Source organism: Staurois parvus, unplaced genomic scaffold (assembly GCF_062004578.1).
Source record: "Staurois parvus isolate SC_StPar_1 unplaced genomic scaffold, SC_StPar_1.0 ptg000285l, whole genome shotgun sequence".
NCBI lineage: Eukaryota > Metazoa > Chordata > Amphibia > Anura > Ranidae > Staurois > Staurois parvus.
The window spans coordinates 344628-368259 of record NW_028318081.1 but is presented as its reverse complement, the minus strand read 5'-3'; the positions used below and the strand labels follow the sequence as shown (position 1 = coordinate 368259).

General features: G+C 42.0%; 1 protein-coding gene across 1 annotated transcript in view; it reads left to right on the top strand.

The window, feature by feature from the left end:
* Positions 1-23632, top strand: part of MSLN (mesothelin) — a 120905-nt gene that overhangs the window by 73449 nt on the left and 23824 nt on the right. Inside the window, exons 24-33 of the mRNA XM_089682093.1 lie at positions 3786-3939; positions 6348-6560; positions 10128-10289; positions 13513-13659; positions 13894-13943; positions 15226-15346; positions 15736-15821; positions 16921-17053; positions 18071-18267; positions 22066-22156. Of these exons, the coding sequence (XP_089538219.1) occupies positions 3786-3939; positions 6348-6560; positions 10128-10289; positions 13513-13659; positions 13894-13943; positions 15226-15346; positions 15736-15821; positions 16921-17053; positions 18071-18267; positions 22066-22156 (1354 nt within the window). The remainder of the gene's footprint in view (positions 1-3785; positions 3940-6347; positions 6561-10127; positions 10290-13512; positions 13660-13893; positions 13944-15225; positions 15347-15735; positions 15822-16920; positions 17054-18070; positions 18268-22065; positions 22157-23632) is intronic.

The window sequence follows — 23632 nt, the reverse complement described above, 5'->3', positions numbered from 1 at the left end:
AATAGATTTATTCAACTGAAACAATAACATTCCAGCATATGTGATTTGCTTAAACATCCATGTTTGTTAACTAATTTGGCTAAACAAAATATAAATATTTTAAGAAACTTAGACTGTCAGCCCCTTCCTCCTCACACTTAGTTTCACTTTCTTCTTGTGCAGATCTATTCCACTCCAAACAATCAGAAAAATATTGTTTCTATTCTATTCACTGAACTTCTTGAAATTTAGCACTGAAGGGGTTGATTCTGTATTCATAGGTTTGTAGAAGTTAGGATGAAGGTCTTTTTCTTAACTCTGTTCATGTTATAACATTTTTGCTGTGAAGAAGAGGCATGTGATCTCCGCTGAGTCAAATTCAGTTTTGAGAACTGCAAAAGTAAACCAATCATCTGTGATAATATCTTGTAGGCAGAGAAACTGCCCAATAATCTTACAAAAACCTCTGGAAGAGCATGACAGTGTGAATGGATTCATGGAATTTATTTACCAAAAAAATTAAACATATACAGCCTTATTCTACATAATTAAAAAACTAATCTTTATTTCATGATGGAATAACCTTTGGATGGTAATATATTTTCCTCAAATAGCATTTTATACAAAAAAATCTGATTAAAATAAAAAAAAATCTGATTTAAATCGAAAAAATCCGATTTTTTTGATTTGTTTTTAAAAAATCATTGATTTTTATCCACCCTGGTTACTACTACAGAGTTCAATCTTTAATGGGCACAGTCTTGCAGTACATTATCGAAATCCCATGTGGAACAGTGTTCAGGAGGGCAACCATATTCAGAGTACCTGTGACATGGTCAGTGTTTGGCAGATTTGTGCCACCATTGAGATGTGACACTTACATCACTGGAAACTGTAGCTCTGCACACTGGCTGTTGAAAACACTTTGATGAATTGCAGTATGCCGCACACAATCTAGGTGAACATTTTGAAGAAGACAGGTTTGCTTTAAAGGAATATTGCTGTTCCAGAACTAATATGTAGGCTGTATGTCATACATGTATGTGATATGTATGTCATACATTTATACAGAGGGGACAAAACCACAAGTTTTATACTGCAGGTTACACAACAGCAGCATGAATGCAATAAGTGAAAGTAAGTAAATAAATCAATAAAAGTAAAATAATAAAACAAAAAATCATGTGTGAAAGTCCGTATCAGTCTACGTATTAATAAATACTGAGTATAAACAAATCCCACGTGAAAGTGTAAATATAACCTCTTCACAGGAAAAGCCTGGGCAGAAAAATGATATAGGTCATCCGTTGGTTAATAGCGCAATAATAGACTCCACCACCATGTGTCACCAATGACAGAAGCCCCTTACCAGATCTGTTCGACCATCAAGTTATAAATGGTCACAATGGTTAAGTGATTTGCTCCTTCAGTGGTTCCCAGCATAGAATCAGACAGCACACTTTGACTTGCCAAAAATGGTACCAGAGAAAACACATATACTTCCACAATAGCAGGCTGATAGCATACAAAAAATGACATTTCAGAATGGCTCTCATGCATGATGACGTCACGAAAGGCCACGCCCAGAGCCTCTCAGAGCCGGTGTTTTTTGTAAGCTGTCAGCCTGCTATTGTGTTTGCATTGAACACTGTGTATATGCGGTTAAGCTTCAGGATTTTAAAGCAGAATTCCAGTAAAAAAAAATGTTTTACCATACAGTGGGGCTGTGCCCCCACTGCATGGATCAGCTGCTTGTTTTTTCTAGGAGCGAGGACTAAGCTCATACTCACCTGCCCCACTGGTTCTACGGAAAACCACACTCCCCCACAGTCCAGTGGTAAACTGTTCCTGTCTTTGGAGTGTGCCTTGAGTGTGCTGAGGTCAGGATCAGCCCATTAACAAGATCATTGGACCGCAGGGGGGGAAGGGGGCAGGAGCCAAAAGGACCGGTCTTGTGCGGGGAGGATCGGCAGGTCAGGCGAGCATATCTTTGGTGTCCTCTCCCCTAGAATAGAATGCGCATTTAACCCATGCAGTGCCGGCACAGCCCCACTACACAGGCCAAAACTATTTTTTCTTTAAAACAGATTTTTTTCTTTAAATTTACCGATTTTATGGAAAGCTTTTGGATCAAATAAAAGGCATGTTTTAATATACTACACTATGGAAATATGTTTTTTTCTCTTGCACCATTCTCGGCAAGGGGGTGCGCTGTCTGATCCTATGCTGGGAACAATTTAAGGAGCAAATCACTTAAGCAAATTTGACCATTTATAACTTTATGGTCCGACAGATCTAGTAAGAGGCCTCTGTCGTTGGTGACACATGGTGGTGAACGTTTTCCAAGTCTATTGTGCTACTAACCAATGGATGAGCTATATAATATGTCTGCACAAGCTTTTCCTGTGAAGAGATTATATTTACACTTTCACGTATGACCTAATTGTTTCTGTTGAGTATTTATTAACACGAGGACTGATATGGACTTTCACACAGGATCTTTTTGTTTGTGATTTATTTACTTGCTTGCTAACCGCTGCTGTCGGTATTATTATTTTAATGATTTAATTGGTATCACAATTGTAGAGTGGTTGCTAGTACACTGTTATTGTTCTTGACCCGAATTTATAGCTACCGTATTTGCCGGCGTATAAGATGACTTTTTTGCCCTGAAAAACATGCCTCCAAGTGGGGGGGTCGTCTTATACGCCGGGTGCACTTCAGTTGGGATAGACATAGCTGCCATAGTGGCCTTCCGATACTCGCCCGGTGCCCATAGTGGCCTCCCGATGCCCGCCCACCTCATTCTACATAGCATCCAGTATCGCGTGGTATCCAGGGCGGCCGCGGCGGGTCATCAGCAGCGATACAGGGGTGCCAGCCTTTTCGGCGTGACCGGCCCGTTGTGCTCGGCGGGAAGCAGCGGTGCTCCGGCCCACCCCTTGTCTACGCAGAGCTCGCACATGCGGACTTGCGCACTAGTGCCAATTACAGGGAGATGCAGGGACTGGCCGGAGGCGCTGCGGTCGTGTTGTGGCCGTACAATGGTGACAATGACAGGTACTGTTATGGCACTAATACTAATACTAATGGCACTCATGTGAAACCGGTAACAATAAATGCACACGGGTATACTTTTATACATTTTACAACTTTCTCCTCGCCCCCTTCTTATGCATACCTTGATAAATACTCCCTATCCAAATCTCTTATCAGGTCATAATATACCGTATGTCACTTGGTATTAATATATGGTACGGTACTATAATACTGGTACTATCCATAATATGGATTCAAGGGCGGACCAGACTGCTGCTAGTGACATGGAGACAGGGAGAGCATCTACCCGTCCATAGGGTTCACTTGGAGTGTTGCTTGCGCCGAGGAGGGAGTGTGTTTTCTTTAGTGAATTACGTTTAATAAACTTGCACTGTTTTATGTTTACTGTACATGTTTGATAACATACAGCCTTGTGACAGTTTTCCTGCATGTCATAAGCATTCGAATATAAATTAACATGTTGAAATCAAATCTGATGCTCTTTGTTTTATTTGGTGTGTGGAAGAGGGGGTAGTCTTATACGGCGAGTATATAACAAACTCTATATTTTGAGTGGAAATGTTGGGGGTCGTCTTATACGCCCAGTCGTCTTATACGCTGGCAAATACGGTAATTGAATAAGTGAATGTAATTCCCATGCTGATTTACCCTCTAGCCAGCACTATGATGTTCCTTTTATATATGCTTTCAATAGATTGTAAGTCACAAAGTCAATGTTAGGAGAATTTTCTCCTCCTGTATTCCAGCCTCCCCATGGTATTCCTCTGTTTCCTGCAACCTTCTGCTCTCAAGAACCTGACTGTAGATGACTCTTTAGCTCTTACCAACAAAATCAACAAGCAATGTTTCAGCACTTCTCCAGGGCAGGCGGCTTCTAACCCTACCTCTGAGCAGCTGCAGGTAAACTTCTTCTTTAAGGCAATATCATTTGTGTTTAAAGGGTAACTCCACTTTCGTGGTAAAAATTTAGTAGATAAAAAAAATGAATACAATTGCGACACAAGTCATTGAATGCTGTTAAAAATGACCTTTCCTTTTCAATCTGCAGCACTTTTATCCTCTGTAAAATGCAATGCAATAATGGCTACCTAGAGGCTTTCTGTACACAGATGGTGTACAGAACGTCCCTCAGAAATGTCATTTCCTGCTTGTGTGATTGGCTCACTGATTTTTTCCAGAAGTCTGCACTAAGATAGAAGTCAGATTTTGAGCACCCCCTGCAACAAATATGTCATTTTTGTTGTGATACTCCCAAAGGGAAATCATGTCTGAAGGGATGCAAACCCTGCAATTTTCCTCATTAGAGCCCTGTAGGTGCAGCAGCTGATTGATCATTATAAAGTCACTCACATATAGATTCACTCTGCACATGGACACACAAACAAACAAACAAACAAACAGCTATTTCTTCAGAATAACAAAAGGTAGGACTCTGCAACAAATTGTGTTAAAATCCTTGCAATGTACATAGATCACCCAGAGGGGAATGTTTTTTGTCAGCAAAAGTAGAGTTACTTAATGATATACACTATGTTGCCAAAAGTATTGGGACACCTCTCCAAATCATTGGATTCAGGTACTCCATCACCTGATGCCCCTTAGTAAAGAACCTTGTCCAGGGGCGGACTGACCATTTGGAAACCCGGGCACCGCCCGAGGGCCCAGGGTCCCATGAGATGCCCCTGGTACCTTTTTTCATAAGCTTTTTTGAGTTTGGGCAAGGACACAGGGGCCCCATGATCCCCTATTGCCTGGGGGCCCTATGAGTTGTCAGTCCGCCCCTGACCTTGTCCTCATGTTGAGGATAAGTGCCTCTTCCCCACAACCCTGGCCTGGTTGTCAGTTTTGAAAATGTCAGTTTTGCTGCAGTAAATTGTATAAATCATCACTTTATGGGCAAGTTAAATGCATCCCCAGACATGTTATTTGAAAAAACTTTTAATGTTTCACTTTAAAGTGGTTGTAAACCTCAGACATTAAATATGAGAAAAGCATTTCCTTCTATTGCGTGTATTTGTCTCAATCCAGAGCACTGAGTGTCATTTCTGTCTGCTGCCTCCTTCCTCTGCTATCTGCATGAGTCACTAATGACAGGTTTTCTTGTCACCAAGAGAAAATTGGGGACAGGTGAGGGACCTCCAGCAGATTGACAGCCTCACCTCTGTTCCTGTGAGCTGTGTGAAGGGGGTGTGTCCCTTCCCTCCAATCAGCTCTCACAGCTCTCCTCACTGAGCTCTGCAGAGTGTAATTTCAGCTCTCCACCCCTTCTTTTCTAAACTCTCAGACAAGCTTTCTAGATTCAGTAATTTGAACAGATGTAGAAAAGAGAATACTGCAGATAGACAGGTGCAACTTAAGTGGGAGGATTTGTTTCATCTCAGTTTATCACATGAGGACAGTCACTTCACTGGGTATATTTAAGGTTTTACAACCACATTAAAATGCTTCTCCCCACCAAATGGAATTATTTGACACATTTATTTGCCTCAGTATGTGTCCCCTAGGGCAGTGCCTAGCCCCTTGTTCCTATTACAGATATAATAGATATTAGCCTAGAGAATGACTACTACTCATTTCAAAGATTTGGCTCTCATTGACTTTAATGGGGTTCAGGTTCAGCATCAGAACTTCAGAAAAGTTTGCCGAACCCACAAGGCACGTTCTGCTCATCACTAAGATTTAGTCTTTTTTCACGTTTTTTCTTTTTCTCCTACCTTCAATATTGTAAAAAGCCTGGTGTTTACATAGACCAATAGCCAAAGGGGACAAGGAGGACAAGGGGGCACTCTTTACATCTAGAGGAAAAATGTAATCTCCAAACACGGAAAGGTTTCTTCACAGTGAGAGCTGTGAAAATGTGGAATAGACTCCCTCAAGAGTTGGTTCTGGCCAGCTCAGTGGATTGCTGTATGAAAGTCCTGGATTCTTTCTTAGATACACAGAATATAACTGGATACTAACATTTATAGGTAAAGGTGATCCAGGGAATATCCGATTGCCTCTCGGGGAATCAGGAAGGACTTTTTTTTTCCCTGCAGGAGACAAATTGGATCATGCTTTGCTGTTTTTTTTTTTTGCATTCCTCTGGATCAACTGTGGGTGTAGGATTATAACTTTTTTTCTTTTAATGGTCGAATTGGATGGACATTTGTCTTTTTTTAGCCAGACTAACTATGTAATTATGTAACTATGTACAGACCTCCATCTAGGTCTGGATAAACCCCTCAGTTATCAGTCTGATAATGTAGACAGGTGTTGGCTTTATCAATTTTTGTATCTGTCAATCTTTTTTGTGTACCTCTCCACAGATAGCCATGTCTCTGGTCAGCCAACTGACCAACTTCTCATCTGACACACTTAATAATCTGGGCCAGTCAGCCGTGGGCCTGTCTCCAGGACAAATTGAAAAAATAAGTGACAAAGACTTACAATCCAGCGTGTCTTCTCTAGCCAGTGTCTCCGGCTGGAACAATGGCCAAACCAAGTCTATCATGAAAAAACTCTTGAAATCAAACTACTCGGTGAGTAAAAAAAGATCACTAACTATATTATTTCCTATTTAGGTTTATAATACGCTCCAAGCAGCAGGGCCCTCCTAACCCTCTTGTATTGAACTGTATTGTTGCTGTATTGTCTCCCGTTATATTGTAAAGCGCTGAGCAAACTGTTGGCGCTATATAAATCCTGTATAATAATATATATAAATCCTGTATAATAATAATATATATAAATCCTGTATAATAATAATATATATAAATCCTGTATAATAATAATATATATAAATCCTGTATAATAATAATAATACTGACATGTTCTGCTGCAATCGGGCTTAGTTTACACTTGTGGTTGGGGGTGGTAGAATAGGCAGTTGAGCCATGTTTTTCCTCCCTCCAACAGCCCCCTTAAGCTGCAAAGACGGCCAAACAGAGTTGTACCCATGCTGAAGCCGTGATGCTTTGCTTCACTGCACAGCAAAAAATAACCCCCTTTTGTGTGTGTCAGGCAGTAGCACTGCCAAACACCACCCATTCAAATGAATGGGGCCATGCAGCAAGATGAGCCAAACGCTAGGCTCGTGGTTGTACCATGTACTTGTATGAAAAAGTATCCTGTTCTCTTTGTATTGCTTCCTTTGTGTGAAATCCTTGGTGGTCCTGCCAGTCCCCATGCTTTCTATTAAAAACTGACCATACTAGGCATTAGAGCACAGCCCGGTCAGTCTGTAGCTATTCTGGGAACTCAGTCTGCTCTTCTCCAATGATCAGACTTGTCCTGACACCCCCACCCTGCACAGCCATTCACTGGGAAGATCAATGTCCTGCTGTTTCTCCTCCCCCACCTCTCAGATGATGATGAGAGAGGATGCAATCACTTGTAAAAATGGAGAAAAAAAAGGTGTATATAATATTTTATCTTTACACAGATGATTTGCCTTTCATTTCTATTTTAAGCTGAATGTGATAGTTTATAATCACGCTGAGCAACCAACACTTCAATCTTCTGTGTCCCCTATTTATTGGTTCCTCCCTTTGACCTCCAAATCATTACCATTGTCTGTGATGACATGGAGGTCAGTAGGAGGAAAAGCTGAGCATGTGGAGTGTGGAATCCAACTGATCAAAACTCAACCATCCCGGAAATATCAAATTCTTAACAGACTTCAGCAGACAATTTCTCCTAAACATAGGCACAGGTTAGAGTGAAGTTAAAGTGTTACTAAACCCACAATGGTAAAATCAGTCTGTATATGCAGTATAGCATGCTTGTTATACTCACTGTGGGACTTAAGGGGTTAATCCTCCGCATTGTGTAAAAAGGCTGTTTGATCCTGTCTTCTCTGATCCTCCCCTTCTTCTACTGTCCTCAATCCATCTGCTGATAGAACAGAGCCTTGGGGGCAATCTGCACATGCTCAGTTTGGTGTGGTTTGCTAGAGAGTTTCTTTTTCTTGGGAAGGTACATGTGATCAGCATAGGGCCAATCAGCACTGTCCAAACAGAGGGTCAGGGGTTATGCAGCCTCAGGACAATTAGGGGAGAATGAAAACTCCTCCTACAAGCTTTAGCCAGTGGTCTACTGGACGCTGATAGAAGTTACAAGACTGCTATATACTAGTGATGAGCAAAGGTATGTAGCAGTTTATATTTACTAAAAAAATTGCAATTTTCATGTTCTGTGTACTGTGGGAAACCAGATATAGGGAATGCAGGGTCCGGGAAAACCAGATATAGTGAATGCAGGGTCCGGGGAGACCAGATATAGTAAATGCAGGGTCCGGGGAGACCAGATATAGTGAATGCAGGGTCCAGGGTTTAGTAGCACTTTAAGTATTTCTATTCTTCTTTTGTAGGTTTCTTTCTCTGACCAATTCCATATTCCTTTCATAGTTGCTTTTAAGAGAACCTGTTATCTTACCCTGTATGATAAAAGTAAAGGTTCATTTTAAAGGGTATCTAAACCCGAAAACAAAAAATGTAACATATATTGCAGCTTGCCAGTTCTTAGATGTGGTGGCTGCTTTAGTCTTTATTTTTCAGTTTAAGACCATTTTCAGCAAGTACAGAAAATACTGTTGAACTTGCCAGAAATGCAGTATACTTGTCACTTCCTATGAGATGAAAAGAAGGCAAAAACAATGTTATATTCTTTCTGTAAACAACCAATTTCCTTCCCTGCTATGTAATAGAGAGTACAGCTGATGTTTAGGTATGGTATATTTTTACATAGTTACTATAGCCCCACTTGGACCAATGTAAGGCTAGGTTTACATGTGGGTGGTGCCGTTGCGGGACCCACACATATTGTCGCTGCTGCAAGCACCATCATAGTGAATCGCAGGGCATGTGGGCGGATGCCATTAATCCTAATGGCATGCCTCCTGCACTGAAAAGCGCACTGGGAATTGCATTGTACTCCTGGTTCCTGTGCGGACTGCGATTTCAGAAGTAGTGCAGGGACTTCTTTCCTGCATTTCATGAGGCAAATTAATGTGCTGCAGTGTCCGCGCAAACCACGACCCGCACAGCCACAAATGTGTGAACCTAGCCTAAATACGTATTTGCCATACCTGTGGAAGCTGAAGTCACTCTAGTAGGCACTACTAATACAGTGATCTCCATTAGCTTCCGGGTACTGTGACAAGCGGCTGCCCTGCTGCATTGCAAACACATGAGGTTGCTCGCTTGGTGTGGCTCCATTCAGAAAACACTTTGCATGCACTCAAATGCAAAGCATCCCTTAAATGGACAAGCTGGAGAGGCAAGGTGGTGATGTCACAATCTCAACCTCGTCCAATCAGAGAATACATTGCAGAAAGTGTGTTGTTCATGCAGAGCGAGTAGGGGAAAACTGATCATTTGGGCACTCGGGCAACTGCCCTAGGGGCCGGGGTCAGTAGGGGGCCCCATTAAATGCCCCTGGTACCTTTTATAGGCTTCTTTGGGTGTGCTTTGAGTGTGGGCAAGGTCACAGGGGCCCTCTGATCCCCTATTGCCCAGGGGCCCCAAGAGTTGTCACTCCGTCCCTGGGAGCGAGTGATCTCCTGTATCAGTAAGCAGCAGGTCAGCTGCTTGGCACAGGACCCGGAAGCTAGTGCAGATCACTGTAGTAGCGAAGTAGTAGCGGTTCAGGCTACAGTGATTTCCAGCTTCCACAGGGATCCCACAGGTATGGCACATACATACCTTCTTTGGTCCAACTGGACCAATGTAACTATGGAAAATTGCCAGATCTAAACTTCAGCTTTAAGAGACATGTTTGTAATCCAAATAATGAGAGAAGCCAATGGTAATAACCATGACTCCCTCCTCCATATATACAGAGGAGTGAATGTTATTACCCTAAGACAGAAAGTGTGTTACTGGCTGGATCACAAGGTGATAATAAAGGGAAAATAAGTCTGAAAGAAGAAAACAAATGCAACTATCACATCTAAGGACTGGTAAGCTGTACTTTATCGCAATTGCACAGCATTATATATAGTCTCTCATTATGGCTCCCTATCTCTTTAAAACTGATGACTGGCATATATTGATATTTGAAAAAGTATATAGCTTCCTTTAATCAATATTTATTGTCTTTCCCCTCAGATTGCAAACTTGACGAACCTTGGCAGTTTGGTGAGCGGATTGCCGAGTCAGAATCTACTGGCCCTGGAACCCAAGGATGTTGTAAATGCTGTGAAAGATACTCAATTTGCCAGCAAGCTGTCTAGCGCACCACCAGCCCTGCAAAATGCATTTGTTAAACAGGTAGGAAAATCACTAGTGTAGCACTACCCCCTAAAGGGGTTACTTAGTAATTTGTAGTTTCTCTGGCAATTTGAACCGCCTTTTGAAAGCCTAGCCTTTGCTGACACCACCATACTCTTGTGACCACAAAAAACCACAACTGTAAAATGGACTCACACACAAGATAGTGTGAACAAATATGAAGTTTATATTGGCAATGAATGTAACTCGGTCACAAAGAACAGAATAACATGGGTATAAGCAGCAAACATAATCACTCTTGTCAATTTTAAGTAAAAGTAACAGCATTCACAGTGAAATACCTGTAACTGTAAGCAGGCCTGCTTTCAGGAATAATCCAATGCCTCTAATCTGTGGAGACTGTTGAATCCCCAGTGAGCAAGAACAACTATCAAACAGGTAAGGTCACTGTGGGTCCTCAGAACTAGAACACATGGAATAAATGTGAAGTGAAGAGAGCTCTCATTTATAATTGATCAATATTCCTTTAAGAATACTATATATTCTTCTGACTGCTTGTTGGGGCCCATTTGGTATGAAATTGAATTAAGATGATAGTATGGTAACACAAAAATAAGGAACAAAGGAAGGATTTAACACTTTTGCTGTTTGCTGGTAGGGAATTAGTGCACTAGATAAAAGGCAGACAACAGTAGTAGGAATCCCGCTCTGCTGGAAAAGGGAACTTGTTGTTTCAGTTGGCACTGTTGTGTTCAACTGCAACTGTATGTCCTGCAGTCACCTTGGATGATAAGACTGTGATGCAGATGTATCCCAACAGGATTGGCTGGGAGAACTAGGTCACAACCTGGGGCAACTATATGTAATGTTCACAACTATGTGCAGGTAGATAGCAAAGGTGATGAAACTGTTAGTGTTCACTTAGCTGGTAGATACTTGGAACTCTCTCACCCAATCAATATGGTTTGGCAGCTCATAGCGGCTTTTCTGGCTGATGGGGATCTTAGACAGAATCTCCAGTTTCCAATTCGGCTTCCTGTCTGGTCTCCTGCTATCAGATTGGCTCGCTGGACAGCAACTCTGGCTATATGGCCTAGTTCAGCACTTCAGCAGTCAGCACACTTCATCCTCTCTCCTCTACGCTCACTCCTCTGCTCTCTCCTGGGCTATGATATTTAAATGCCTCCGCTAATTCCCCTGGACAATGCAGTCCCAGTGCCCTGCTCACCATTCAAGTTCTGCTGTTCAGCATACAATTTCCAGAGGGCTCTTCTGCCAATGTGAATGACCCTGAATGGCAGGCCACCGCCATCTAAAGGCCATTTTAAAGTACTGCATCAAACACTATTTCAATGGGTTACACTAGCAAGACAAACATTTCCTGCAAATGGGGTAATATGGCACTACTTTTAAAAAAAAAATCATATTTTTCACCATTTTAAAAATAATCTTTGCTATGGCCATGCACACTAACATATTTATATTTTCCGAAGAAGCAGTAAAGTGCTTTAAAATAAGCCCTCAATCATCTCTGTATCTATGAGCATTCTGATTAAGTTAATTTAAAGGTCTCATTCACATGAGGACAGTGGCCTGTACAGTGTGAATGAGGTGTTTGTTTACATGTCTGGAGCTGCCTGCAATTAGTTTCTGATAGTGAATGGAGATGGAGTGGCTGTACAGACACATCCACACATCCGAGTTTGACAGGTACACAGGAACGGGTGCATGGCCCTGAATGCAAACAGTGTGGGCAACTCTCCTGCCTCTGCATCACTGTCAGGCATTTTTAGTACCATAGACTTCTATGGGAGTGCTTGTAAATTTGTAATAAACACATTGATTAACATTTTTGCATTCTTTTTATACCTGAAAATTTCTCTTCTCCTATAGAACAGCTCTCCTCTGCTTGCCTAGTCCGGGAAACAAACTTCTGAATACATGCACAAAAATGCTTGTAATAGGCCCATAAAATGCCTCTTAGCCTGCATTTACATTTACCATTTTGTGAACACATGCATAATTGCTCTGCACTTGTCTATTTTTTATTTATTTCAGGTACATATATAGCGCTGTCAACTTCCACAGCGCTTTCCATATATATTGTACATTCACATCAGTCCCTAATCCTCAAGGGGCGTACAATCTAATGTCCCTAACTTACATTCATACATACACACAGGGCTGCTGTTAGAGACCAAGGGGCCCCATACAGCCAACTTGACAGCCACCCCCCCCCAAAAAAAACAGTTTACTATGCTTTAGCTATGAATGAACACAGTGAGTGATCAGTAATGATCACTCATTGTATTCATGCAGGAAAGGAAGGTACTGGTAAATGTGACATATTTACTGGACCCTTCTCCCATCCTGAAGGATCCTATTGTGTGCTTGCAGCTGCCAGTGAGAGGGTGAGGGGGGATGCTGGCAGCGCTGCGGGGGTAGGGGCACACAGGGGGGCCCAGGCAGTAAGGGGAAACATATGATGCACTGGAAGGGTGATGGGTGTGACAGGGGGATTATTACTGGAACTCATCCCCTGTATGGCTCTCTCTGAAGCAGCTGAAAGCCAGCTGGAGGTTGAGGAGAAGAAGCCAGCTTTCTGCTGCTGCAGACAGAGCCATATGGGGGATTGGTTCCAGTGCCCCCCCACTGTAAAAATCACCCTTCCTTCTCACATCCAATTCACCCAGCTGCCTGGGCCCCGTGCAGGAGGGCTGGTGTTGCCCCCTTATCCACGGCCCTGCATACACATACTAGGACCCAATTAACCTACCAGCATGTCTTTGGAGTGTTGGAGGAAACCGGAGTACCTGGAGAAAACCCAGGTAAGCAAAGGAGGAACATGCAAACTCCAGACAGATGATGCCGTGGTTGGGATTCGAACCAACGGCCCTAGTACTATGTCTATGTGTTAGGCTACACTTTAGATGGCAGTCTATCCGTTTGAATGGGTTGCTCAACATGCAACAAACATGGCAAAGTAGCTTACGCACTTTTGTGAGCACTGAGCTTTGCAAGTTTTTAACTTGCTGTTTTGCCATGTTTGCCATGTTTTTTTTTTCATTCAAAAATATGTGTCTATTTTTGTCTCATTTAAAGTGCTAGTAACAATAAATGGCAATGCAAGGGTGACTCGTGTTTTTCACAACCATACGTGGAAGATCATGATTTTGCACACATTTACAAAGCATTAAGTATGAATGTAGGAAGAGTAATTTATTATTCTGACCACCACAATTATTTTCCATCTTCTTCCCAGATTATAACTGCAGATTCTAATCCATCCAGCATTGTGAAAAATGTTCCTGGAAATTTGGCTGCTTTCATCCCCAATTCCAAACTGATTTATAAATCTGAGAAGCCAACTTTGCAAGCCGTCAACAACAAATTATGGACCCCAAATCAGGTACAACAGGAATTCCTACTAAATAAACTTTTGAAAAACAGTCCTTTTCTTAACGTGAACACTTCAGATAAGTCCATAGGGCATATGTCAGCTCCATCATACCATTTTATTAATTTAGAGTAGAAAGCCAGACAAAAAATAGTTTTCTTTGTTTTAGATAGTGTGAAAATAGATTAGAGCCCCTGTCAAATGTTATTTCTGTCTGAATCTGAATTTACATAAATCTTTTGCCAGGCTGCCATGTTTTTTGATGACGTGCTATCTTCTTCAACCAATTACACACAGTGAGTATTTTACCCCAGTATACTGAACATTGGCATGTTGGTATACAGATGTCATACTGTATGTTTTGTACTGTTAATTTATTAATCACTGTTAGAATGTAAAATGAAGCATAAAACATTATACATGGAAATTTAGAACAAGTTTTGCTCTTTCGATATTTTTTTTAAATGCATGATCTCCCAATGCTTATACTTAATGAATCCAAAAAACTGTTATATACAATTTATTATAATAGCAACTTCATTGTAGTCTGTATACAGCTTATTCTTAATATATAAAGAGCTTGAAAATATATATATATATATTTTTATTTACAATGAATTTCTGGATATCATTATTCTCTTTAATTGAAAAAGCCTTACATATACAGAGAAAAATAGTTTCAAGAGGGCACCCATGGACCTTGTCTGTGTTCCCCTGCATGGACACGTTAAAAGTGTCTATTTAAAGGAGAAGTATAGCCAACGCTCTTTTGGCTATACCTCTGCTGGGGATCACAGGAGTGCAGTTCGTTCTGCACTCCTGTGACCTGTTTTTAGCCAACAGCAGGTTGAATTCGCTGTCGGCTGATGTCACAGGGCCATTCCAGGCTCTGATATGATCCCCACCATATGGTCGGGATCTACCCAGAAGCCTGGACCAGCACCTGGCTCAACCTCTCAGTGCCTGAGCCAGCCCCTTCCCACCACCTTCACAGCCCAGTGCTCCAGTGAGTGCTGGGGGGGCAGAGAGCCAGAGATTGACAGTCACCAGTTCTCCGCTCAGGGAACAGTGAGAACTGAGCTTTCAGCAGTCTTTGATCGCTCAGTTCTCAGTCTTAGAGCCGGCGGGGAACAGATGCAGCATTATATCAATGCTGCATCCTAGGGATAGTATATGTATATACTGTGTGTGTGTGTGTATATATATATATATATATATATATATATATATATATATATATATATAATTTTTTTTTTTTTAACCCATACTTCTCTTTTAGGATAAACACATAAATGAGTGAGTCAGAGAGGTGACTTGTACCTTGTTGGGTAGCTCAATCAAATGTTTAATAGAAAGACATTGGGCCTAAAAGATCATCGTTTGACTCTTAGTTAATCCATGGTGCTCTATGAATCCTGTGTCTTGAATTAAATCTTTACTAGTAAAATTAAACCTGTATATACATCATAAAAAAAAAACTATAAACCTTAAAAAAAACATAACGCAGAAAGAACACAAAGCCATTACAGTTTCCCTTGCAAGCTATGATTAACTGGAAGTGTAACTCCTTTTGTTCAGGATTTCTTCATCTGTTCTACAAGGTTTTACATGTGGTACCCCCAGCAAAATAGATAACAACCAGCTGAAGACCCTGGCCAAAGCTATGAAGACACAAAATGCTTCACTCAGTGAAGCTCAGGTGAGCTGTACATTGCTATAGGGGGAAGCTATTTAAAAGGATGATATAATGGTTTTGTATATGTTACATTTATTATGCTCAGGACTAAAAAAAAATCTAAAATTACATATGAATATTTCCTAATTACATTTCTCATCATTAAGGGGAGCTTCGGGCTTATTTTCATATGTATACTTGTCTGTTCCTAACTGCCCTGTTGAAAAACAGTCTGTTTACAGGACCAAATGGTTTAAGCTCAAATTTAAAGACATGACTAGATGATCAAAAGAGTGACTCCTCCTCCCTCCCTTTTCATTTATGCCTGCTGTAGAGGCCTCTGGATTTTCATACAGATAGCAGTTATCAGCAGAGAAAGACATTGTTTTAATTTGTCTTTCTTCTCCTATTAGCTGACCTGCCTCTCTAGGCACGTGACCAAGAATGGCTACCCTGCAGATCTGGATCAGTACCCTGCTGAAGTGTTCCTGTTTCTAAAGTAAGTTCAGGACATTATGTGGGACATATAGAATATATATATATATATATATATATATATATATATATATATATATAGTGAATAGCAAGAGTTGAAGTCATAGAAAAAGAGCTGCTGACAGGTATTAAGCCTTCATTTTTACAGTCTTACGTTCTCTTTCCTTTAAGATTAGTTGAGCTTAAACGTAATTTTACATATGTGCCTGCACACTTGCTCATGCAAGTTGCAGGTAGAGCAGCCCATTCATTTCAAAGGACTACCCTTCCCATGAGAAATGCAAGGAAGAAGTTCCCGACCAGGGGCAGACTGACCATTTGGAAACTCGGGCACTGCCCGAGAGCCCGGGGTCAGTAGGGGGCCCCATGAGATGCCCCTGGTACCTTTTTCATAGGCTTTTTTGAGTTTGGGCAAGGACACAGGGGCCCCATGATCCCCTATTGCCCGGGGGCCCCATGAGTTGTCAGTCCGCCGCTGTTCCTGACCCTTTTTTAAATTACACAGCAGCAAACCTCCAATGGGAGACTAATGGCACCCCCATGCTTCTGCTAAAGTGCAGTGTATTTCTCTACGGGTCAGGAACATGTGTGATTGTGCTCGCATTCCCCAGTTGCAGAGATGTGAACCTAGCCTAAATATGACTGTGCAGTCCAGTAGACACCAGAGTTAGACCCAGTGCACTCTGTAAAGTAACACACCTGCTCATACACATACTCTTCACTTTTCTGCAATACAAGTCTTTGTAAGAAGGGGTGTGGCTATTACTCAGCTCTGGTAGCACAGAGCTCTGGAACAGGAAACATATTTTAATCAAGCAAAAATTAATCTCAATTCATAATGTGGAGGCACAGAACTATAAAGAAATAAAAAAAAAGTGAGATCGTAAAAGTGCTTTATATGTTGTAACCCATAGCAGCCAATCAGTATTCAATTGGAGCTTGCTGCATCTGGGCCAATATGCCATATTTCTTTTCCACCAGTATGTATGCGTGATCTAAGAATACATTTATGGTAGATATATCATGCTATAAAAAGGTATGTAGGTATGTTTGTATGTTTGTTTCTGGTGTTTAACCTATCCCTTACTTGTTCGTTCCTGCAGTTCCTCTAAATATATAAATGGCACAATTGGCTGCAAAGACTTCTATGCCAACGTTGGAGCTGCGAATGTGAGCATCCTGCAGAAAGGATCTAATCTTCGAAACAACCTGCTATCTCAGGCTCTCTCTTGTTTGGTGAGTAAATCCTAAATTGCATCAGAAGCTCTGTAAGTGTTAACATTTTGTCCAAATTATTTTTATGACCTTTAAAAAGCACCTATCAAAAATAAAAACTGAGAAAAAATATAGAGAAAAGGGGAGTAAGGAACCATTTATGTAGTTAGATCTTAAGAAATATATTGAGCAGGTCAGGTCAGACTTCCCATTTGATGAGCAAAGTCAGAAGTTTTCACTTTCTTACTCTCACAAAAAATTAGAAGATTTTTGCAAAATATTGCCAGTTTGCTGAAATGCGTTGGAAGCAATGGAAAGGTGAAATTAGGTTTTGCTGGTTTTTAAGGTTGCACTAGCACCTAATGGTTTCAAAAGCTCCTTTCAACTATCCTGGACCTGTTCCTGTACCAGAAGGTTCCCTCGTTAGTTTTTTTTAATGGAAAGTAAAGTTAAAGGAGAAGCTTTTTTGGTTGTTTATCTCCTGTAGGTGAAATGAATGCACTTCATTCTGCACTCCTGTGATCCGTATTCAGCTGACAGTGGGCTAAAGTCTGCTGTCAGCTGATGTCACTCAATTGGTCAAGACTCTGCAGAGATCCCGATTTTAATTTTGACGCCATTGAGAGCCTGAGCCAGCCACTCCCTCCCCCTCCACGTCCACTCCAGTGAGCACTGGAGGGGAGCTGAAAGAAGTGACTGACAGTCAAGCTGCTCTCTGCTCACTGAAGACGGAGAACTGAGTGGTCAACAGTCATTGATGGCTCAGTTTTCGGTTTTAAAAGAGGAGGGGGACAGATGGAGCATTGGATCAAGCTGCGTAAAAAAAAAAAAATACAAAGAACACATACAATAAAATCAACTACCCTAAATAACCCCCCCCCCCCACAAAAAAAAGAAAAGAAAAGCACCCTCTAAATAAAGAAGAATAAAATAAATAGGTGAATGGATTTTTTTTTTCAGTCAAATTTCTGCAAAACAAATTAGAAGTCTTGGCAGGAGTTGAGTTCACTCATACTAATTGATTACCTGGTATCTCAGAATGTTACAGGCTCTAATCTGACAGATGCGAACATCCAAGTCCTTGGTCAGTTGACCTGTGACCTGAACACCACGTTCATTGAGAGTTCCTCAGGATCAGGAACTTTAATCTCATACTTGTCTCAGTGTAAATCCTTCACCGATGCTCAGAAGACCTCCATCCAAAAAGTTCTCAGCAGTGCAAGCTCAACGTTTGGGTAAGTACAACCTTATAAATACATTTTCTACAATGTTCAGGGCTAAAAAATAAATGGTTCAAAAATATTATTCCTAATCATGTTATTATAAAGAATATTTTGCAGAACCACAAGGTAGCTAAAGTTCTACAATATATTTGAACTGCTGGGGAGATCAGATTACATACACTGCAGACTTACACACAAGCAGAAAACATTCTAGCCATTTTTTTTGCTTGTTTTTGGATTCGGCAGGGGAGAGGAAAACCTTTTTTAATGCGGTCTGTTGAGATTTCTACCCCACTTCCTTTTTTCTGACACTTTGTATGAAATATATGAAAGTTTTGCCTAGAGCTGGGCTTCAGGGCATGTAAAGTGGCAGCTGAGGTTGTGTGCAAAGATATGTTCTGCATTATAGTCTGAACATCTGTTTGCTTACCTATGCTGACACTGTGTTTGGGAACAGTAGGGAAAGATGCTGCTGCCAATTGCAAGTGACAACATAGCTGGGAGAGGAGCAGCAGAATGCAGCAACAAAGAAAAGAAGCCGACACACCCAGAAGTGTCAAATTCATCTTTTTTTTTTCTGCATCTAGCTCTGCAGTAATTTAAAGAGATCCTGTCCCCAAGCCATTCATTTCAACAAAAATATTCCTATAATGTTAAAGTGTTACTAAACCCACAGCAATAAAATCAGTCTGTATAAGCAGTAAAGCATGCTTGTTATACTCACTGTGGAACCTACCAGTTTAATCCCCTGCATTGTTTAAAAACGCTGTTTAACTTCTCTGATCCTCCCCTTCTTCCAGTGCCCCCCTCTTATCTCCTAATTAGACATACTGTGTGGAGTCACATTGCACAAACTCAGTTTGGTGCGTAATGCTAGAGAGGTTTTTTTTTCTTGGGAGAGTGCATGTGATCATCACAGGGCCAATCCGTACTGTCCAGACAGACAGACATTCTGCTCTGCATCTTCTTAGAACATAATGATAACTCCTCCTAAAAGCTATAACTAGTGCTCTGTTGGACACTGATAGAAGTCACAAGACTACCATATACTGCTGATGAGAAAAGTTATTTAGCAGTTTATATTTACTAAAATAATTGCATTTCCATGTTGTATGTACTGTGGGAGACCAGATATAGTGAATGCAGGGTCCGGGGAGACCAGATATAGTGAATGCAGGGTCCGGGGAGACCAGATATAGTGAATGCAGGGTCCGGGGAGACCAGATATAGTGAATGCAGGGTCCGGGGAGACTGGATATAGTGAATGCAGTGTCCGGGGAGACCGGATATAGTGAATGCAGGGTCCGGGGAGACCGGATTTAGTGAATGCAGGGTCCGGGGGGACCAGATATAGTGAATCCATGGTCCGGGGAGACCAGATATAGTGAATCCACGGTCCGGGGAGACCAGATATAGTGAATGCAGGGTCCGGGGAGACCAGATATAGTGAATACAGGGTCCGGGGAGACCGGATATAGTGAATGCAGGGTCCGGGGAGACCAGATATAGTGAATGCAGGGTCCGGGGAGACCAGATATAGTGAATGCAGGGTCCGGGGAGACCAGATATAGTGAATGCAGGGTCCGGGGAGACCTGATATAGTGAATGCAGGGTCCGGGGAGACCAGATATAGTGAATACAGGGTCCAGGGAGACCAGATATAGTGAATGCAGAGTCCAGTGAGACCGGATATAGTGAATGCAGGGTCCAGGGAGACCATATATAGTGAATACAGGGTCTGGGGAGACCAGATATAGTGAATGCAGGGTCCGGGGAGAGCGGATATAGAGGATTCAGGATCCAGGGAGACCGGATATAGTGAATGCAGGGTCCGGGGAGACCGGATATAGTGAATGCAGGGTCTGGTGGGGAGACCAGATATAGTGAATGCAGGGTCTGGTGGGGAGACCAGATATAGTGAATGCAGGGTCCGGAGAGACCAGATATAGTGAATGCAGGGTCCGGGGAGACCTGATATAGTGAATGCAGGGTGCGGGGAGGCCAAATATAGTGAATGCAGAGTTCGGGGAGACCAGATATAGTGAATACAGGGTCTGGGGAGACCGGATATAGTGAATGCAGGGTCCAGGGAGACCAGATATAGTGAATGCAGGGTCCGGGGAGACCAGATATAGTGAATGCAGGGTCCGGGGAGACCTGATATAGTGAATGCAGGGTGCGGGGAGACCAAATATAGTGAATGCAGAGTTCGGGGAGACCAGATATAGTGAATACAGGGTCTGGGGAGACCAGATATAGTGAATGCAGAGTCCAGTGAGACCGGATATACTGAATGCAGGGTCCAGGGAGACCATATATAGTGAATACAGGGTCTGGGGAGACCAGATATAGTGAATGCAGGGTCCGGGGAGAGCGGATATAGAGGATTCAGGATCCAGGGAGACCGGATATAGTGAATGCAGGGTCCGGGGAGACCGGATATAGTGAATGCAGGGTCCGGGGAGACCGGATATAGTGAATGCAGGGTCCGGGGAGATCAGATATAGTGAATGCAGGGTCCGGGGAGATCAGATATAGTGAATGCACGGTCTGGTGGGGAGACCAGATATAGTGAATGCAGGGTCTGGTGGGGAGACCAGATATAGTGAATGCAGGGTCTGGTGGGGAGACCGGATATAGTGAATGCAGGGTCCGGGGAGACCGGATATAGTGAATGCAGGGTCCGGGGAGATCAGATATAGTGAATGCAGGGTCCGGGGAGATCAGATATAGTGAATGCACGGTCTGGTGGGGAGACCAGATATAGTGAATGCAGGGTCTGGTGGGGAGACCGGATATAGTGAATGCAGGGTTCGGGGAGACCAGATATAGTGAATGCAGGGTCCGGGGAGACCAGATATAGTGAATGCAGGATCCAGGGAGACCAGATATAGTGAATGCAGGGTCCGAGGGTCCGGAGAGACCGGATATAGTGAATGCAGGGTCCAGGGAGACCGGATATAGTGAATGCAGGGTCCGGGGAGACCGGATATAGTGAATGCAGGGTCCGGGGAGACCAGATATAGTAAATGCAGGGTCCAGGGAGACCAGATATAGTGAATGCAGGGTCCGGAGAGACCGGATATAGTGAATGCAGGGTCCAGGGAGACCAGATATAGTGAATGCAGGGTCCGGGGAGACCAGATATAGTGAATGCAGGGTCCGGGGAGTCCAGATATAGTGAATGCGGGGTCCGGGGCTTAGTAACACCTTAACTAACATATTAATATTAATTAATATATTTTATGCATATTGTTACCTTTAAATTCCTCCAATGTGTAGACACCCAAAAACCCTGAGACTGCTGCTGGGCTTAATGTCAGCAGCAGTCACTCAGTTGACACTCTGTAGTATTTATCTTTGCTCATCCCCTGGCAGCTACATAAAAGGCTATGTAAGGAGGTGAAGGAAGGGGAAGGGGAAGAGGCGCTGGGCCAGCACAGATAGTAATTAGTCATTTGCAGAAGAAGAGAAGGCTATGACTCTCCTGGAGTAGTCAACATTTCTAGCATTACTTTGCAAGTAATGAAAATAACTTATGGAATGGAAAAACATCGCAAGTGAGCTTTTAAAATTTTTGATTTGCTTTTACCTGAAATTTGGTGACAGAGTCCCTTTAATGAAATAATTACCCAGAGGGGAATTGCCCAGAGCAGGGGAGTAAAACACTAATCTTTTAATAAATATGATTTTTAATTGTATGACAAGGTCTCTTTTAATGAATGATATCAGGCCATCAACATTTTTTGTCATGGTGAAGTAGGAAAACTTTGCAGCTAATTTATTCTGTTTATATCTCAATCTATCAAGGTCTTCATCCACCTGGACACCAGACACACTAAATTCACTTGGAGGAATATCTGCATTTTTAAACCAGTCCTTAATAGCAAATATTCCCAGTGTAAGTATGCGGCACGAGGGTCTATAATTGTTATTAGTGCATCAATAGGCTCCAAATTGTATGCAACTCTAGCATTTGCCAGAAAGGCTAATGTACTTGGAGGTTTGTAAATTTTAAAATCTATAAAAACTCAACAACTTTTCTTATTTGCTTCCTTGTGGTCTCTTATATTTGAATAAAGGCATTTTGATATATTTTGATAAGTGCAAAATTACCAGTTGTTACTGTCAGAATTCCACTTTGTGCACTTTGCAGTTATTGGACCTGTCCATTTCTCCTCTGAGAACTACAAAACACATCCCCCATCCTCTGGGGGGATGTTCTGTAGTTCACAGAGGAGCTATGGGCAGAGCTGAGTACACTGCAGAGTGCACAGGATCTTTTGAGCTCCCTGGATTTCTAACAGGATCTGTAGTCCAAGTCAGGTTGGAGCAGCTTAAGGCAAGGTGCTCTTCTATAGATACAGTATCGTGATTGAAGGTTGTCACCCCACCCCCCAAGAAATGTGTTGGTGGTGCCACCAGATGAAAAAAAGGAAGAAAAAGCTAAAAAAAAAGAAAACTAATGCAGCTACTATATCTAAGCTATGATGAGCTGCAATAGATTACATTTATGTTCTTGGGTTTAGGTAAACTTTAGGGCCTTGTTAACAATGAATCCGCATTTCCAATGGCCACCAGTGAGTTAACACTGCTGCTAAATACGCTCCATTCAAGTAACTACAACCATGCAGTTGTGGTGCAATTGCAGATTTCCCCCCAAACAAAAGTAGCCATCCAGGATCAGTATATCTCCTCCGAGTCACTTGTCAATCAGCTCTGAAAAGCGTTCCACCACAGATGGATTTTTAGAGCTCTCAGAAAACAGCTGCCAGTGTGAAAAAGGCTTATCATGAAGCAGCTTGATGCAGCTTAGTAAGAAAGATCAGCAGCAGGTCAGAAACGCATTTTAAACTCATGCACTGATCACTGATTCACTGAAGCTGATCACTGAGTGCACTGAAAATATGTTGCACGAGACATCACTGTTTTTTTAGAATCCCAATTCAAAAAAAGTTGGGAAGCTGTGTAAAATCTACATAAAACAGAATGCAATGTTTGCCAATACACCATATTTTAACCCATATTTTATTCACAATAGAAAACACACCAAATGTTTAAACTGAGAAAACCATTTATCAGAAAAAATAAGGTAATTTTGAAATTGATAGCAGCAACATGTCTCAAAAACGTTAGGACAGCAAAAAGTTAGCAAAGTAAGTGATACTTATGCAGGCCATAGACAGGGAGAAAAACAGTCGATTTTTCTTTTAAAAAACTAAAAATCGGTCGTTCAAGCGGCCGACGTTACCAGCAATGGTAAAACAAATCGGCCGATTTTCATCCCGTCTACAGCCGGCAAAAAGTGTCCCTGCAGAGAGCTCTGCTATTTCTTTGACAGTTCTTTGACATTTATAGCGGTTGCAACATTGTATCT